Source organism: Sminthopsis crassicaudata, chromosome 5 (assembly GCF_048593235.1).
Source record: "Sminthopsis crassicaudata isolate SCR6 chromosome 5, ASM4859323v1, whole genome shotgun sequence".
Taxonomy (NCBI): Eukaryota; Metazoa; Chordata; class Mammalia; order Dasyuromorphia; family Dasyuridae; genus Sminthopsis; species Sminthopsis crassicaudata.
The window spans coordinates 6,146,234-6,166,598 of record NC_133621.1 but is presented as its reverse complement, the minus strand read 5'-3'; the positions used below and the strand labels follow the sequence as shown (position 1 = coordinate 6,166,598).

Sequence of the window (20,365 nt, the reverse complement as noted above, 5' to 3'; positions counted from 1 at the left end):
GCATGTTTGCCTCTGAAAGCAAAGTGAGGAAATCTCCAGCACACAGATGGATTCTTGATGAGGAATTTTAGGGGACATCAGAATAGCATTCATTGATGGATTTCAGTGTACTTTGCTACAGAGGATAGATATTCACCAGCTATGAAATCATAGATTTAATAAAGCACATGAGTGTAATATATATAAATATCGACATAGATATCTATATCTCTTTATATATAGACATATATGTGAACATATGTATAATATTATATATATATATAAGAGAGAGAGGCATATATATATGTATAAATACATATATATGTATAAATACACACACACACACACACATATATATATATATAAATCATAATATTCCTCACTTTTCTCTATTTATATAAAACACATGGGACCGGCTTAGCTAGTAAATAAAGAGACAAATATATTTTATATGCACCATCTTTTGTAATATGACTCTCAGATGATTATTTTAAATCTTAATTTCAAATTAAAATCTCAATAATAATAATAATAATATGATTAATGGAAAACTTTGTTCGAAAATGAATATAGCATATTAAGCTTAATAATAACTTATATACTCCTGAGAGGAGTTAGAGAATAGAGACTTCTTAAATACCTTTCCAAATGAAACAAGTGAATAGATTTTATAAAATTAGTCAGTGTTTCTTTTCCCTCAGAGCTTTGAGCTTTAATAGGTACCATGGACAATAGACAAAGGAGGGTGTCTTGAGTCAAAGGACCAGGGTTCAGATTTTGCCCCATTCTAGCCTAAGTGACATTGGAAAAGTCATTTAACTTCCCTGTACCTCAGATTCCTCCTCTTCAAGATTGTAGGTATTGGATAAGATTGCCAAGTTCTCCATTTTCCTTCTGCATGACTTTTCCCTGGAACCATGTGGTTCCTTAAGACCTATTGGCAGGAAAAAGAATAGATAGAGATGAAATTATAAAAATAGAGAATTATAACAAAAATTCATACTTTTGATGTGATCTTAAGGAAGCTATTATAAATTATAAATAGATTAGAAATAGTGTAGTTTTAAACTGGGATGGATACACTGTATATATCAGTATCATCTGCATGAACTATATCTATCTGTGACATATACATATACATATACATGTAGATATCCATATGATATCTCTATATAATACATTCATTGGCAATGTCTTTATTTCTAATTGGCCTCTGAAGCCTGACTTTGTACTTTCAGAATAGCTGGAAAATTCCTATTTTGGGCCATATGTCTTTAAGACTCTCCTAGGGAAGTAACATTTTCATGCTGGGGATGCATATTGCATGGATCTAGTTTTCCTAATGGCTTTACAATTACAGTCCCTTTCTCCCTTCAAATATATCAATTACACAATCAGGAAGAAGAAACTTTTTTTGGCAATAAGGACTCCATCTTTCTTTCATTATTTATGAATGGCTAATTCTGGCAAAACAGCTTTTGTGGATTTTGACCTCTGAATTCCTCTCCCTATCCTTTTTGTCAAACTTCCTTGACATCATCAAGGGGAGACCCTAAATGGTGACATTTTGAGAGAACTTAATATTTACCTAAGGGTGATCATATCTATAAAATAAGGACTTTCCCGAGACAGAGAATGTCAGATTCTGCCTGATCCCAAACACATCTCACTGAAATTACAAATATTCTGATACTTTTGACAAAATTAAGTTATAAGGTGGACTTATTTATCATAATAAGAAATTGACGATTTTTTGGTTAAATAATCTCTAATTTTGTCATCTTGGAAGCATTGCCAAAGTCAAAGAAGCTAGTATGAGTTGTGAGCTCTCAGTTTGTTTTTCAAGAAGAGAATTTAAAATCATCCTGCCAATCATTCAGTGATGGGAAGTAGAGATGATGGCCATTCCCTCGGTTGTTTTGAATATGATTAATACTCATCTCTCTCCTGAAGTATATTTCATACTGAAAGTCCTTTTATTCTTTTATGAGAAGCAAAATAAATGTCTTTCTACATTGCTTATGAAACTATTTATCTTCAAGCTTGACTCTCTAATGTCCATCCATATTCTAAGTGATATGTGTACAATTCTGTTACCACAGCCAAGGACTACAAAAGCCAATGAGATGCTACTTCTCAGGGAGGCATTTTCCCACATACATATTTAAGGAAATAAATTAGAGTCTCAGAAGGCAGGACAGAATGAGATTCTTTAACAAGTTTTGCTGTAGTTTTGAAGAGTTAATGAGTTAGTTTCAACCTCGTCCTATTGGTTCACCTGAGAACATGTTTATAAGGGTCTTAAGTTAATGATGACACTTAACTACAAATCATACTGATCTTGTTTTCTGGGAGAATTTTGATCCTTGATATCCAGGAAAATTGGCTATAATTGAAACCCATCACTCTCTGCTCTAGGTAATACCTATTTCTTTGAAACACCTAAGTTCCTCAGGATGTGACAAAATCTTTTAAGCCTCTCTGCAAATTTAAATTCTTGGACAGAGTGAGAATGAATAAGAGAAGAGAATTTAAATTGTAAAAATTTCTTTTTTCTAAGAAGGCTGAAGTTTAAAATTAGCAGGGCCTGGTTGTGATTTACTCCCTTTTCTTCTTCCAGAATAATTATGATCTGATGAGATTATATATATACACACAATGTTTTGCACATTTCAGGTGTTATGTAAATATCAATTATTATCACTTTTCCATTTTTATTACTGTTTTGAATGGAACATTTTTGCTGTTTGACCTTCCTCAAGAGAAAACTAGCTACATGGATAGTACATCTAGCCTTAAACAGATGCTTAGGGCCTAGAAACCTGCAAAGCCTAAAAACATTAGGCTCAGATTTATACCTTGAATCAAGTGTTCCTGGCCCTAAGGGGACCATTCTATCTATAAATGCTTTGCTATAATTCTCTCGAGCTACTTTCATATTAGATATTATTCCTGATGAATAGTTTCTATCACCAGAACAACAAGCTCAAATATTGTACTATTTGATGATCAATGTTTAGACTCAGTTTTCACTCCAAACCAATGGAATCTTTTGAATAATAGAGGTAATTTAGTTTCAAGGCTCTTTAACCTGAATATGTACATATATCTACATATACATATATATGTAGATACATTTATTACATTATTTCAATATGATTGATTTATTAAATGAACTTTGATTTGTGTGTTTATGAATATTATTCCAGTAGGTTGTGAGCACCCTGAGGACAGGGTCTATCTTTGTCATTATTTGTGTCCCTAGCACTTAGCATAATTCTAGGCACAGAGTAGGTGCTTAATAAATGCTTGCTGAACTAAGATTTCTCCAGATTTCACCAAACTGAAAAGGGAGTCTATGCTACAACAAAATTACAATCCTTAGTATTGACTGCCTCCTTATTTTACATATGAAGCCACTTATTGGAAGAAATATGGGAGGAAAGATGCGTTAATAGATTGTTGGTGGAATTGCGGGTTGTTTCAACCATTCTGAAAAGCAAGTTAGAACTTTAGAACTAGATCCAAAAAGTCACATAACTGTATATACTCCGTGACATAACTGTATATACTCTTTAATATAGTGATACCACTTCTAGAATTATGCAGCCAAAAAAGATAAAATCAAATAAATAACAACAATAACCAAAACAACCATATAGGATACTTTTTCTTTGTCATAGAAAAAAGGAAAAATAAATAGGTACACATCAGCTGAAGTGTGGCTAAAGAAATAAAAAAAAAATATGGACATTATTGTATCATAAAAATGGTGATGAAAGGATTGGATTCAGGGGAGTTTAAGAAGAGTTTTACGGACTGATGCTCAGAAAAGTGATTAGAACCAAGAGAATGTGATATAAATTAGTGACATATTTAAAAAGGAACCTAGATGATTTAAGAATTCAGGTTGCAATTCTAGAGAAACAGTAATGAAATAGGCGTCTCACCTTTTGACAGTGGTGATAAACTTGAAGGTAAAAGGTGACACATTTTAGGGATAGACTTTTTGATTGATGTTTGGTTATGTTAGATTATGAGTGAGAGCTCTGTTTAGTGGAGTGGGGAGAAAGTGGCAACTGAACGGTGAGGAGAATTAGGCTCTAAAATAAATTTAAAATCATCAAAACAGGGTTGCAGGAAAATTCATAGCAGAGATCAGGAGTGAGAGGCAGACTCAAACAAGAAAAGTCAGCAAAAGAACTGCCATTCTGGTTTGAGTGTATGCTTTCACAGGCCAGCTATACATAATGATATGATAAACAATACTCTTTCATTTCTCTTTACTTCCCAACAGAAATATTTGTATTTGTTCATGTTCATCAAAGTTAGAATGTGTTTAATTTAGAAAAAAGGAAATTGTTTGCTCCTGAAGCTGGAGCACCATTCCAGGATGTGATCAGACTAATTTCCTTTTATAAATCCTATCACTTTGTCCCTCTTCCATTGAGAAAAATGCCTCTTCCCCACTGGAACAAACCATTGAATGGGTAACTATTTACCATTCCCTTCCCAAAGGTTAACCCTTTGGGGTAATATATTTTGAAATGGATGGGGAAGGACTTTCTTTAGCACCAGTGCAACAAAGAAATCCTTTATGCCATCGCTTGGGAATCACATTTAGAAAAAAAGAAAATGAAAACCAGTTTTGGACGCATTGTTATTCCTTTTTCCTCCATGGGTACCACTAGAGACATTTTATGTTATGCTTATTTGACTCCTGATACAACATTACTGTTGAAGTCCTTCTAGTAATTTTTCATATTGTATGTATTATAAACTGGAAGGAATGTCGGGAATTGAATGAAGCAATCAGACGGGTTAATGTTTGGGATATTAGTTCTCTAGAATGGCCCAGAAGGATCATTTGAAACTAAACCACCCACACATAAAATCCAAATGGCAATGTTTGGAAGTTATTACTTTTTTTCCTCTCATTTTCCCTTCTATGAGAGCCAAAAGCCCTTCAGTATAAGGTCCTTCCTGTAGATTAATGATTGGCCTTGGGTAATGGCCCTTGGCTCTACCTCAGGACATCGGCATCTCCTCAAGAATGGTCCTGTCTATCCATCCTTATTGCTCAAAAAATTTTCCTCTGTAAATAGGTTTTATAGAGCTTCTAGGAATAGTGATATTCTTCCTGAGAAGGGAGGAGGGGAGTGGTTTAGGAGGTGAGAAAAGAAGTTAGAATAATACAAGAAAATAAGTGATCTTTAGATACACACTGGTGGTTCCAGCAACATCACAGTCCATCAAGCTTCCTAATGTCCTACAGGATACAGAAGTTGGGAAAGAATTATGATGTTTTAATAGTTTGTGGACAGGTGAGAAAAAAGTAAAAAAAAGAATGAAATCAGAGCCAAATGGCTTAAAAACAAAACAAAAAAGTAGCAGGGTAGGAGATGTCTACTATCTGCTCTGTGGATCTATTTGGAACTTGTGGGACTTGGAACTCTAGAATAAAAGAATTTGCTAAAATTAAATTCAGAAATGCTGAATTTGCTCAATGTACCCCTCTTTTGTAGAACTTAACATTTAAAGTGTGTGTGTGTGTGTGTGTGTGTGTGTGTGTGTGTGTGTGTGTGTGTGTAGGGAATGCAGATAGGTGAGGAAGGGGACTTCCTTCAGACTTTTTATATATGATGTTTTCTTATGTTGTTTCATTTATCATTCTTTGAAAATAAAACTAAGGAAAAGACGGAACAGCCAACACAATATATTAGCTTAGAGGACTATTTCTTTAAGAAGATAGCATTTTCAGATGTAAATATCATTTTACACCTGAGGAGTCCAAGTCACCATAATTTGGGTCTCTGATGATCAAAACAACCTATTGATTTGGTTTCCTTGTCTCTAACTCTCCCCTATCCCATTTTAATTATACCTGGCTATAACATTGATAACCTTATAGATTGGATGGCTAGCCCTTACTACGATACTATCTGCATCAAAGCCCTACTAGTTTCTTAGGATTTGAGGACAATATAAAATATGACATTTAAACACCCTTCAAAATCTGGCTTCAACCTCTTTTCCTAGGCTGATTTCACATGGCCTCCCTCCTTCATTCTCTTTCCATGAGCTCCAAGCTCTAGCCAAATTGCCTTGCTTCCATTTCCCGATACATGACATTTTATTCCCAGATTTTTGTCTTTGTTCAGGAATCCTGTCAGAGCCATTCTACCATTCCTGGAAGAGACTTCTCCATCACTTTGGCCTCTTAGTGTACCTCCTCCATGAAGCCTTCTTCAATGGCTTTTGTTCCATCAATGGCTAATGCCTTCTTTCCTGCAAAATATTTTATTTTTCTTTTATAGGAAGTCAGTTCAAAAGCCAGGAAGGCCTTGGTTCAAATCCTAACCCCGACATTCACTGGTCACTGACTCCAGGAGTCAGCGGTATCCAAAATGGGGCTAGGAATTTTCACAAATCATACCAAACATAAATGAGAAATATTTAACTAATTAAATAAAAATCTAATAAAAACATGAATAATATTACATTTTTCTTTTAAATAGCATTTTTTTCAATTACATATAAAAACAAATTTTAGCATTAATTTTATAAAGAATTTTTCATTCTAAATTTTTACCCTCCTACCTAAGACAGTAAGCAGTTAAACATTGCATTTTAAAACATTATCATCATGCACCTCTCAGGGAGGGAGCCATAGGGACAGTTCAATGGTTCCAGTTTCTATTTGAGTTTTATACTATTTCTCTAGGCTACTTTTTAAGATGATTATTTATAGAGAATGTACCTAGCTGCATTAGTAGAGAAGGATTCCTCTTCTCGGAATTAAATATACTAGTGAAATTAGAGATATAGCGTACCCCCTTATCCTTTCCTTAATTGCCTTTTATGTTAAATAAGAAATTTGGTATTGATTGATTTCCACATCTAAATTTGTAAATCCTAGAGGTCAAAAAATAATTTGATTTTATCTTTACATCTCCGGTATCTAGAACTGTGTATTCCACATTAGAGGTGCTTAATAAATGCTCGTTGGGTGAATGGGAAAAAATGAAGGCAGGAAGGAAGGAAGGAAGGATATGGGTCATTGAGAGAACAGGGATAATGTGTTTGGAACACAGCCCGTGTCATCTGGGACTCAGTGGAGTTCCTGGACTCCTAGAACATATAGACTTTGAGGGAGGGGGCAGTTTTTAAAAATCATTTTTTCCTTCTTTTCTACAAGGCATCTTGGTCTATAAAAACAATGAGATCATTTACTACAGTTCATAAAACTCTCGGTATGCCCAACAGCCAGGAGAGAGCTCCTTCTGTTCACGACCTAACATTTAGAAGCCCATCTGTGGCAGCAACTGAGCGTATCACAGCTGAAGAAAGTCACAGGAACAAAACAATTTCTCTCTTCCAACTTGGGCCTCCCGAATTCATGTTTAACTTGTATTTGTTAAGCCATATCAGAGTCTAGGCTGCCAGATCTAATGTGTATAATATAACTCCAGCTAGAGTGCCTGGGCTTATTTCTCTTGGGAAAAATTTCTCTTTGCCAGTTGAACATGAATATTAAATATTGATCAAAGCATAGAACCAATACTCTTTTTGTTGTTGTTGTTGTTCTCCACATGCTTTATATATCTTTGGGTTTTTTCCACAGATTTTATTTTCTATCTGCACCACCTACTGGGGAATAAGAAGCATGAGACAACTTGCCTCAGGCCATCCAAAGCAGCTCTGAGAGATGTCTAAGACCTTCTATATCAACCAGAAGGAGGGCAGCAATGAAGGGCTGACTATAACCCTGTAGCAGATGCCAACGATTCAATGCAGAAGTAATTCAGTACTTGAACCTTGGATATACTCTTTATATCCAAGGGTTTGGAAGGTTTACTCTAATGGTCGTTAACTTTGACTTAGTTTTTTGATTAAATTGTTATAGAATCTGATGTAATTCTTTTCCTATCAATTTTGAATTTAATACTATGACCCAATCCTTTTAAATGTATCTTTTTTGTCACTTTTCAATTAGGCTAGTGACAGGAGTGCAACTATTTACAGATTTTAGATGTTATTTGTAATGTCTTATTAATATAGGCTGCTTTTCCTTGGTAATTTATTGTAAATTTATTAAAGCACGGAATTACAAGAAGAACTGAAAAGATAAAATAAGACACATTTTCCTCTTACAAGGATGTGTATCCTTTGGAAGAACCATTGGAAATTGGAACAACATCAGTTTTGAACTATCAGAGAGTTCAAAGGGCTTCTAGTTGAATCCTGTCATTATTGAATCACTATTAGGAGTTTAATTGAAATTGAATCAATACCTGCTTATTTGCTTGCTTGAAGAAATGCAAACCCAGAGATGAAGGAATTATCCAAGATTATAGCTATAGTCATAAAAGAGACAGGATTTGAAACCAGATTTTTCTGATTTTTCAATTTACTATCCTTTCCTCTGTACCACGCTGCCTGAATGTCAACACTGAGAAGAATGATATAGTCAAGGCAACAAGATCATAACAATGCCATTGACAATCAGCAACATCATTTATGTGGGACTTTAAGCAAGATATACCCATAGACTATATCTATATCTATATTATCTATATCTATCTATCTATCACATCAGTATTCCAGCCAGCACATAAGACTGAAGTGACTCATGGCCTTCTGATTCACATCCATAACTAGAAGATATTTCCAAAGGAGAAATTCCTTATGTCAATGTAATTTTAGATCTGAGACAATTGGAACAAGTAAAAACATAAGGAAGCCTTTAACCAAACGAATAAATAAGTAAATGGTGTACTACTGATTGAATAAAAATACAATGAAAAGATGGACAAATAAATAAAGCAACCAATAAGCAAGCAAAAAAAATAAATGAATGTTGGAACAGAATCATGTGATTTTTCCCAAATGAATATGGGCAGCCTGTTAGATTCCCCTACTGAAGAGCTTTCTGGTGGCTCCATGTTGTTATAATTTGTGGAAATAAAGGTAAATGGCACAATATCCATGCTCCAAGTATTTGTGCCCAACTCAATGGTAGACAGGAAATGAGAAGGTTATTTTAAGAGGAAGACTGATGGAAACAAAGGCATTGGGTTTTTTCTTCTTTATTTTTTTTTCCAGTTTTGCTTTTGTTTTTCTCTGTTTCTTTATAAGGGCATTGAGTGTTGTTTCATTTATTGATAAATACAGCCTGAGGACTGTTTTCATTGAAAGTGTGTTTTTCTTTCCTATATTCCATAGGTTTTCATGATACAGATCAAACTTCTGCTTCCACAGTCTCTGTTTTTGGCCTGTGCCCCTCTCCCTAAGTACAGCCAGAAAAAATAGAATGAAAGTAGGAAAGAGTTAGAGTTGCAGGTGGGTATTTAGAACAGGCATCATCTCCAGACCTGAAAAGCTTTTATTTTTTCAAACTCTTACAGCAGGGGAAGATGAAATTTTGCATTATGGAAAAAATACCAATCTATCTCAAGCATCAGAAGTTTGAGTCATTGGGTTGGTTCTTCTAATTGTCTTTTCATATTTCTTAATTTAATACAGAATTATAGAAATCACTGCAAGACATAAACACATATTGGGCCCTGTTTTTGTCCCTTAGCAACAGAATTTGGACTTCCCATGAGCAAAATCTGAAAGCATGGAGAATTACCAGGATGCCCATGTCCTCCAGGGTAAAAATTCCCCAAGGATCCAGACTCCATTCCCTAGTGTCCATAAACTACAACACCCAGAGGCAGGGGGAATATACCTTCTTTACAAATATTGAAGGGAATTTTAATGTTCTAATGACTATGGCATTACAGGTGATGTCATTTGTAATTATTAGGCAACTTGCCAGGGTTGTATCTCTTCAATTGTGGGGGTGCTCACAGACTGGCTAGCCCCAAAGCCTCATTCTATAAATGAGAAAACTCTAAGTCCTAGGAAAGTAATGATTTACCAAAAGTCACATGATGAGTAGATATCTCAAATAAGATTTGAACTCATCCTTTCTGATCCCTGAATCTACATGTGTTTTATTTGGTTAGCACATGAGCTGCTAAACTGAATCCAAGATCAGAAAAATGAACATTGTTCTTCAGGTGCATTCATACTAGGATATTGTCCGATTGCCTCGATATTGACCTTGAATTAAGCCCAGGGGGAAAAAAAGCTACCATGGAGAAAATCAAGATTTGTGATGAAATTTGGTGTCAACTAAGTTCACTCTAAGCTATCTCATGGGCTCTCTTTTCCATGCTGCTTTCATCCTCCTCTCCCCACCTCTCCAGGGAAACTGTGATCTGGAATATTTTTTCCTTCAGACAAGTATGGAAGACAAGTATTGCACTTTTAAAGTTTCTGGCAATGGATTCCCAGATTTAAGTAGGAAAGAGGGATGAAATCCAGGCAGGTAGGGTTCCTTTGAACCAGGGCACAGGACTCTGTACCTTCAACCTGCTAATTTTCCAATTTAACTTTTCTTTGGAAAATACTAATGCATGATGACAGATCATGCAACTTTTTCACGTCAGAAATTGAACTTGAACTATGCCATGTAATTTATGCTTAATCATGACTGGAAGAAATTTGACCTCAATTTCCCAAGGGCCAAGTGCTAATCACAAGACTGAGCAATTATCTAGAGCTACTCAGAAAGAAAAACCAAAAGACTTTGCAAACAATTAAGAACTTTCCTACTTTTGCTCTTAGAGCTAGGGAAAATGGAGAGAGAACTAAGCTAAATCTTCAAGGTAATATGGACCAATGCAGCGAAGGAGAGGAAACTGCACAGACAGATGATGGCCAGTGTCTGGTGACAATTGGGGTGGACGCTGTGGAAGTACTTTTTAGTTTATGAAACATGCCAGGGGGTGGGAGGTGAGGAAGGGAGTTTTGCCATGAGTTTTAGAGAAATACTTCCCAGGCTTTCTCCATCGGTCATTGAATTGAACTTGGCTCAAATCTATTGGTGAGTTTTTCCTTAGAAAACTTCTATACTATGATAATCTTTCTGTTTCCTGCCTCATGCCCCCTATTTTTTTCTGAGTCTTTTATTCTTTTCATCATTCTAATTATTTCAAGTTTTAGATGGGCACGATATGAAAAGAAATAGACATCTGGGTGTGAAAAGAGAAGTCAGAAAAATGGGTTCCAGTCCTACCTCAGACACCAGAATTAGGTATAAGTGCTAGACCTACATAGAACATTTATTAAGGATTTATGTATGCGAGGCTCTATAGTGGGTCAAACTTAGTGACAAGAAGACATGAATTCAAATTCTGCTTCAGATACATGAAGTAGCTGTGCGATCCTTAATAAGGCACTTAAAATATTTCGGTCTTAGTTTCCATAACTATAATGGAGCTTTCCCCAATGCCTAGCTTAGAGGGCTATTGTTAAGGATTACCTGAAATAATATAGTCAAAGTTCTTTACAAAACTGAAAGTATAATATGTGATAACTATTACTCTCTTAATTGGGCAGCTAGATGGCACAGTGAATAGAGTACCTGGCCTTGAGTCAGGAAGACTCATCTTTGAAATTCAAATTTATCCTCAGACATTAACTGTGTGACCTTGAGCAAGTCACTTAACTCTGCCTTATTCTTCCCTTCTGTCAAATGAATTGAAGAAGGAAATAACAAATCACACCAGTTTTATGCCAGGAGAATCCCAAATTGGGGTCATGAAGAGTCAGACACAAGTGGAACAATCTCATTCACTCTTGTTATTATGAATATTTTTATTATAATATTGTTGTTGCTGTTGATGATGATGATGATGATGATGATGATACTTCTGTGGCCACAATGAAGTCAGCATCTTTGGTCTTCCATTCCTTAACTGAAGACAATCTTAGAAATCTCCCTCTATAATAATTTTCTGTATGATCAGCATTATTTGCCTTTGGTTATTAGAGAGAAAGACACACACACACACACACACACACACACACACACAGAGAGAGAGAGAGAGAGAGAGAGAGAGAGAGAGAGACAGAGAGACAGAGAGACAGAGAGACAGAGAGACAGAGAGACAGAGAGAGACAGAGAGACAGAGAGACAGAGAGACAGAGACAGAGACAAATAATCAGAAAGAGACAGACAGAGACAGAGAGACATAGACATTTCTTAAGCATTTACTATATGTACCAGGGTGTCAATGGGATTTAATGCTTTTGACCCATTTTATATAAAATGCATTAATTTGTGAGATTATTCAAATAACATTTCTCAACAGCATCACCAGCCATTGTTAGTGTATTTAAATGTCATAGAGACAATCCCCTAGCAAAATCTAGCCAATCTAGCCATATGTACCATTTGAGGTATGTCAGAGGAGTTGTCTTGTACATGGAGTTCACCAGCATATTTTCCAAATTTGCTTTTTGACTCATCCATTTTGGCATTTAAAAAAGCAAATTTGAAATTACATGCTGGCCCAAGACATGGCTGTAGCCATGTCATTGTTTTGTGCCACAAAAACTGAAGAGAACCTTTTAATATAAATCTTATCCAGACGTGGATAAATTTCCTCCCCAGGGTCCACATAATTGAGGAAATGTGTTGTTTGTCTGTGCCTATGTAATAGTTCAAACACAACAGTCCCTGTTTTTTAGTTTGCAAATTGAAAAATATGGGGTGCAGAAGATGCCAAAGAGACCATATTTAGTGATATGTACAAGAAGACTTCCTTATCCCTTGTTTATTTATTGACCCTTAAGTCAAAAGGTAGCGGTCATCAGCAGTCAAATATCTGTAACCTTCTGGTGAAGTTTTGATTTGGTAAGGATGAAGATTATTTCGAATTTTATGTTTTGCTTGATAGGAAAATAATGAAGCATCCTCTTCTTAGAGGAACTGATGATGTACAAAACAGAAGAGGACTGCTTTATTAAATATAGAGACAGAGATAGATAGTTGGAATATCACTGATGAAGGTATTTTTTTTCCAGGACAAAGATCACAACCCCTCTGGATAAAGCATCCTGTGTAATTCTTGTTCACGTCCTCTCATAAATGTTTGACAAGGGAAGCATGCCAGGGGAAGAGGAAGGAAGGAGGATTTCTCTAGTTCTCTCCACTTTGTATGATTATCATGAGAGAATAGAGACTGTCCATTATTTACACACTGCTCTTCATAGGTGACGAGTCCATTTTTTTCATATTCATACTGCATAATAAAAGAATCCCACTCGGGGGGCGGAGCCAAGATGGCGGAGAGGAAACACACGACTCAGTGAACGTCCTCACTCCCTCACAACCAATTAGATAAATTAAGTCTCAAAATTAGCTCAGGATTGATAGATACCACAAGGACTGGAAGCACGACTTACCAGCTGAAGAGAATCTGGAGTTTCAACAGGAAAGGTCAGTTCTCAGGGGAGGAATAAGAAAGACCAGCACAGACGGTGGGGTAGGGGCACGCTGCGCCCATTGCGCTGGGAGGGGCTCTGGGATCAGAGAAGCCACTGAGGTAAAGGAATCTGGCACAGGCTGTTAGCTCTTCTCTGCTAATTATTTAGCAGTTCAGAAGAGAAAGCCAAAATATTTTAAAACTCAGATTAGATTTCCCCTCCCCCCACCCTGGGGGTGACTCGGCAGACTCGGCACCAGGGGGTGTGGCCTCAGCTACCTCCTGAGAATAGTTAAGAGACTGACAAGTGGGTGGATACGGCCCAAGGCAACACACACTGCCTAACTTAGCTGGAGGGAGTGGAACTCAGCTCCAGGAAGTCCCAGAGAAGCGGAACCTTTGAACTAGGGACCGCGGTTTCTGGCAGACACTTCCAGTTTGAGCCCAGGGGCTTCTTACGTCACCTGCTGCAGACACCCACTCCCCACCCGGACACATAGCCTGGGCTTCCTGCAGTCTTCACTATTCTACGCCCTCGAAGCACAGCAGTGCTAATCACCTCTGAGGCACTCCCAGGGAGAGGGTGGGGAACTCTCTCCCAGAGCTATCTCTTAGCTCAGGCTCAGGAGCCCCTGCATCCATCCCGTCTGGGAGGAAGCTGGTAAAGAAGTAAATAATTTCCTACCCCAGAGACAGACCCCAAAAGATTTTTTTTAAGTATGAGCAAAAAAGCTAAAAAAACCATAGATTCCTTCTATACAGAGAAAGAGCGGGTATCCAACCCCGAGGAAGTTGACAGCAGAGAATCAGATAACAACCTAAAGGGGAAAGATTCCTGCCCCCCATCACATAACTCTCTCCTAGAAGAAGCTCTTAAGAAATTGAGGGAGATCGAAGAAAAATGGGGCAAGGAAAGGGAAGTTATGATAGAAAATAACAATGTCCTGAAATTGGAGTTGGAAAAAATAAAGAATTCACAGGAGATGCAGGGAAACAAAATTAGTGAATTAGAAAAGGTTAAAAAAACACAGGAAAGTAGGATATCTGAATTGGAAAAGATAAAAAAGTCTCAAGAAAATAGAATTTCTGAATTGGAAAAAGAAAATAATTCTCAAAAAAAAAAAATTAGGGAAATGGAAAAAAACTCAATAGAGCAAAATAATTCATTTAAAAACGAAATTGGGCATTTACAAAAAGAACTAAAAACTGTGAAAGAAGAAAATAACTCCTTAAAAGTCAGGATAGAACAAATAGAAATGAATGATTCACAGAGAACCCAAGAATCAGTCAAACAAAACAAAAAAAATGAGAAGCTGGAGAACAACGTCAAATACTTACTGGGAAAATCTATAGACCTGGAAAATAGATCTAGGAGAGATAATCTGCGGATTATTGGACTTCCAGAAAACTATGACCAAAAAAAGAGCCTAGATTCTATTTTACAGGAAATTATCAAAGAGAACTGTCCAGAGATAATAGAAACAGAAGGGAAAGTAGATGTTGAAAGAATTCATCGAACTCCTTCTGAAATAGACCCTAAAAAAAGAACACCACGGAATATTGTGGCTAAGCTGCAGAATTACCACACAAAGGAGAAAATCCTGCAAGCAGCTAGAAAAAAACAATTTAAATACCAAGGTGCCACAATAAGGGTCACCCAAGATCTGGCTGCCTCCACATTAAAAGATAGAAGGGCCTGGAACCTGATATTCCGAAAGGCAAAAGATCAAGGACTGCAACCAAGAATGAACTACCCAGCTAAGTTTAGCATCTTTTTCCATGGAAGAAGATGGTCATTCAATGAAACAGAGGAATTCTATATGTTTCTAAGAAAAAAACCAGACTTAAACAAAAAATTTGATCTACATCCACAAGACTGAAGAGAAACAGAAAAAGGTACACAGAACCCTTGAGAACTGTAACTTTGTTGTGGGTATATAAAAAATACTCAAGGATAATTTGATTTTACTGATATAAAAGAAAAAAAGGGGGGTGTGGTAAAGGGAAGGAGGTCGGTTCAGAAAAAGGGGAAGGAGTGATAAAAAGAGGGAAACTACATCCCAGGAAGAGACATAGAAAATACACCATATCTGAGGGAACTTAGTGAGGGGGAGAATCATTGTGTGAATCTTACTCTCATCAGAAGAGGCTCAAAGAGTAAATAATTAACATATTTGTTTTTCAGAGAATTTTCTCTCACCTCATTAAAAGGGGGGAGAGGAAAAGAGGAAAGGAAAAGGAGAATAAGTGAAGGGACTTGGAGGGAGGGGGGAGGGATCCTAAAAAAAAAAAAAAAAAGAGGGAGGGTTGCGCGTCACAAGGGGGGGCTGTAAATTAAATATCGGGGAGGGGGATCAGGGGGGTCAAGGGAAAAAAGTATAATCTGGGGATAATACGATGGCAGGAAATACAGAATTAGTAATTTTAACTGTAAATGTAAATGGGATGAACGATCCCATCAAACGGAGACGGATAGCAGATTGGATCAAAAAGCAGAACCCTACAATATGTTGTCTACAGGAAACACACTTAAAGCAGGGAGATACATACAGAGTAAAGGTAAAAGGTTGGAACAGAGCTTATTATGCTTCAGGTAAAGCCAAAAAAGCAGGGGTAGCTATCCTTATCTCAGATCAAGCAAAAGCAGAAGTAGATCTCGTTAAAAAAGATAAGGAAGGAAACTATATCCTGCTGAAAGGTAGCATAAATAATGAAGCCATATCAATACTAAACATATATGCACCAAGTGGTATAGCATCTAACTTTCTAAAGGAAAAGTTAAGAGAACTGCAAGAAGAAATAGACAGTAAAACTATAATAGTGGGAGATCTCAACCTTGCACTCTCAGATTTAGACAAATCAAACCACAAAACAAACAAGAAAGAAATTAAAAAAGTAAATAGAACATTAGAAAAACTAGGTATGATAGACCTTTGGAGAAAACTGAATGGCAATAGGAAGGAATATACTTTCTTCTCAGCAGTTCATGGATCCTATACAAAAATTGACCATATATTAGGACATAAAGATCTCAAAATTAAATGTAGGAAGGCAGAAATAATAAATGCCTTCTTCTCAGATCACAATGCAATAAAAGCTACATTCAGTAAAAAGTTAGGGGTAAATAGACCAAAAAGTAATTGGAAACTGAATAATCTCATCTTAAAGAATGACTGGGTGAAAGAGCAAATTATAGAAACAATTAACAATTTCACCCAAGATAATGATAATGATGAGACATCATATCAAAATCTTTGGGATGCAGCTAAAGCAGTAATAAGGGGAAATTTTATATCTTTAGAGGCTTATTTGAAGAAAATTGAGAAAGAGAAGATTAACGAATTGGGCTTACAACTTAAAAGGCTAGAAAAAGACCAAATTATAAACCCCCAACCAAAAATTAAACTCGAAATACAAAAATTAAAAGGAGAAATCAATAAAATTGAAAGTAAAAAAACTATTGAATTAATAAATAAAACCAAGAGTTGGTTTTATGAAAAAGCCAATAAAATAGATAAACCTTTGGTAAATTTGATCAAAAAAAAGAAAGAGGAAAATCAAATTGATAGTCTTACAAATGAAAAGGGGGATCTTTCCACCAATGAAGAGGAAATTAGAGAAATAATAAGGAGTTACTTTGCCCAACTTTATGCCAATAAATTTGATAACTTAAGTGAAATGGATGACTTTCTCCAAAAATATAGGCTCCCTAGATTAACAGAGGAGGAGATAAATTGCTTAAATAGTCCCATTTCAGAAAAAGAAATAGAACAAGCTATTAATCAACTCCCCAGGAAAAAATCCCCAGGGCCAGATGGATTCACATGTGAATTCTACCAAACATTTAAAGAACAATTAGCCCCAATGTTATATAAATTATTTGAAAAAATAGGGGATGAAGGAGTCCTACCAAACTCCTTTTATGACACAGACATGGTACTGATACCTAAACCTGGTAGATCGAAAACTGAGAAAGAAAATTATAGACCAATCTCCTTAATGAATATTGATGCTAAAATCTTAAATAAGATATTAGCAAAAAGACTTCAGAAAATCATCTCCAAGATAATACACTATGATCAAGTAGGATTTATTCCAGGAATGCAGGGCTGGTTTAATATTAGGAAAACTATTAATATAATTGACCATATTAATAATCAAATTAATAAGAACCATATGATCATCTCAATAGATGCAGAAAAAGCATTTGACAAAATCCAACATCCATTCCTACTAAAAACTCTTGAGAGCATAGGAATAAATGGATTATTCCTTAGAATAATCAGGAGTATATATTTAAGACCGTCAGTAAGCATAATATGCAATAGAAATAAACTGCAACCTTTCCCAGTAAGATCAGGAGTGAAACAAGGTTGCCCACTATCACCATTACTATTCAATATAGTACTAGAAACGCTAGCCTCGGCAATAAGAGCCGAGAAAGAGATTCAAGGAATTAGAGTAGGAAATGAGGAAATCAAACTATCACTTTTTGCAGATGACATGATGGTATACTTAGAGAACCCCAAAGACTCTGCTAAAAAACTACTAGAAATAATTCAAAATTTCAGCAAAGTGGCAGGATACAAAATAAATCCACATAAATCCTCGGCATTTTTATATATCACTAACAAAATGCAACAGCAAGAGATACAAAGAGAAATTCCATTCCAAACAAATGTTGAGAGTATAAAATATTTGGGAATCCATCTACCAAAGAAAAGTCAGGAATTATATGAGAAAAATTACAAAACACTTGCCACAAAAATAAAGTCAGATTTAAATAATTGGAAAGACATTCAGTGCTCTTGGATAGGCCGAGCGAATATAATAAAGATGACAATACTCCCCAAACTAATCTATTTATTTAGTGCTATACCAATCAGACTCCCAAGAAACTATTTTAATGACCTAGAAAAAATAACAACAAAATTTATATGGAAGAATAAAAGGTCAAGAATTGCAAGGGAACTAATGAAAAAAAACTCAGAGGAAGGTGGTCTAAGTGTACCTGATCTAAAGCTATATTATATAGCAGCAGTCACCAAAACCATTTGGTATTGGCTACGAAATAGACCGGTAGATCAGTGGAACAGATTAGATACAAAGGACAAAAAAGGATACATCTATAGCAATCTAATCTTTGACAAACCCAAATATTCCAACATTAGGGATAAAAATTCATTATTCGGAAAAAACTGTTGGGAAAACTGGAAATTAGTATGGCAGAAATTAGATATGGATCCACACTTAACACCATATACCAAGATAAGATCAAAATGGGTCCATGATTTAGGCATAAAGAGGGAGATAATAAATAGATTAGAGGAACAGAGGATAATCTACCTCTCAGACTTGTGGAGGAGGAAGGAATTTATGACCAGAGGAGAACTAGAGATCATTATTGATCACAAAATAGAAGATTTTGATTACATCAAACTAAAAAGTTTCTGTACAAATAATACTAATGCAAACAAGATTAGAAGGGAAGTAACAAATTGGGAAAATATTTTTAAAAACAAAGGTTCTGACAAAGGTCTCATTTCCAAAATATATAGAGAACTGACCCAAATTTATAAGAAACCGAACCATTCTCCAATTGATAAATGGTCAAAGGATATGAACAGACAATTCTCAGAGGAAGAAATTGAAACTATATCCACTCACATGAAAGAGTGTTCCAAATCACTACTGATCAGAGAAATGCAAATTAAGACCATTCTGAGATACCACTACACACCTGTCAGATTGGCTAAGATGACAGGAACAAATAATGACAAATGTTGGAGGGGATGTGGGAAAACTGGGACACTAATACATTGCTGGTGGAGTTGTGAAAGAATCCAGCCATTCTGGAGAGCAATCTGGAATTATGCCCAAAAAGTTATCAAACTGTGCATACCCTTTGACCCAGCAGCGCTACTACTGGGATTATATCCCAAAGAAATACTAAAGAGCGGAAAGAGACATATATGTGCCAAAATGTTTGTGGCAGCTCTTTTTGTTGTAGCTAGAAACTGGAGGATGAATGGATGTCCATCAGTTGGAGAATGGTTGGGTAAATTGTGGTATATGAAGGTTATGGAATATTATTGCTCGGTAAGAAATGACCAACAGGAGGAATATAGAGAGGCCTGGAGAGACTTAAATCAACTGATGCTGAGTGAAATGAGCAGAACCAGAAGATCACTGTACACTTCAACAACAATGCTGTATGAGGATGTATTCTGATGGAAGTGGAAATCTTCAACATAAAGAAGATCCAACTCACTTCCAGTTGATCAATGATGGACAGAGGTAGCTGCACCCAGAGAAGAAACACTGGGAGGGGAATGAAAATTGTTAGCACTAATATCTGTCTGCCCAGGTTGCATGTACCTTCGGATTCTAATGTTTATTGTGCAACAAGAAAGTGATATTCGCACACATGTATTGTACCTAGACTATATTGTAACACATGTAAAATGTATGGTATTGCCTGTCGTCGGGGGGAGGGAATAGAGGGAGGGGGGGTAAATTGGAAAAATGAATACAAGGGATAATATTATAAAATATATATATATATATATATAATAAAAAAAAAAAAAAAAAAAAGAATCCCACTTTGAAATATATTTAATTAGTACTGCGCCTGGGAGAATTTAGTTGGGTGCAATCTATAGAAAAAGAGACTTTAAGAAAGATTATTCAATTTATGATTTGAGTGCATGAAAAAGCTTGCAAACAACATAGTTAATCTAATTTCAAAAAAAAGCAAGCAAACTTTAAGATCAGCTTTGGATCTTTGTCTATTTATTGTTCCAATAAATAAAGATGAGTTATACATTTATTAAACTAGGCTTGAAAGGTCAAGTCATTTATTTTAAAAGTAATGCATCTTGCGCTAATGTAATACAAAGACAAATTGAGGTAGGAGTCAGGAAAATTGGGTTTTGTTCCCATTTCTTCAAGTAACTCTTCCTGTGGCCCTGGACAATCCCTGGTTTTTCTCTGAATCTCAATTCTAACAAATAGGATTCCATCTTTTAAATAAAGAGATTAGACTGGATGATCTCAACTGATTC

At 35.9% G+C, this 20,365-nt stretch overlaps 1 protein-coding gene across 1 annotated transcript in view; it reads left to right on the top strand.

The window, feature by feature from the left end:
- AGMO (alkylglycerol monooxygenase) overlaps window positions 1-9,170 on the top strand; it is a 310,594-nt gene extending 301,424 nt beyond the window's left edge. Inside the window, exon 13 of the mRNA XM_074266588.1 lies at window positions 7,604-9,170. Coding sequence (XP_074122689.1) covers window positions 7,604-7,684 — 81 coding nt within the window. The 3' untranslated portion in view covers window positions 7,685-9,170. The remainder of the gene's footprint in view (window positions 1-7,603) is intronic.
- The last annotated feature ends 11,195 nt before the right edge of the window (window positions 9,171-20,365 follow it).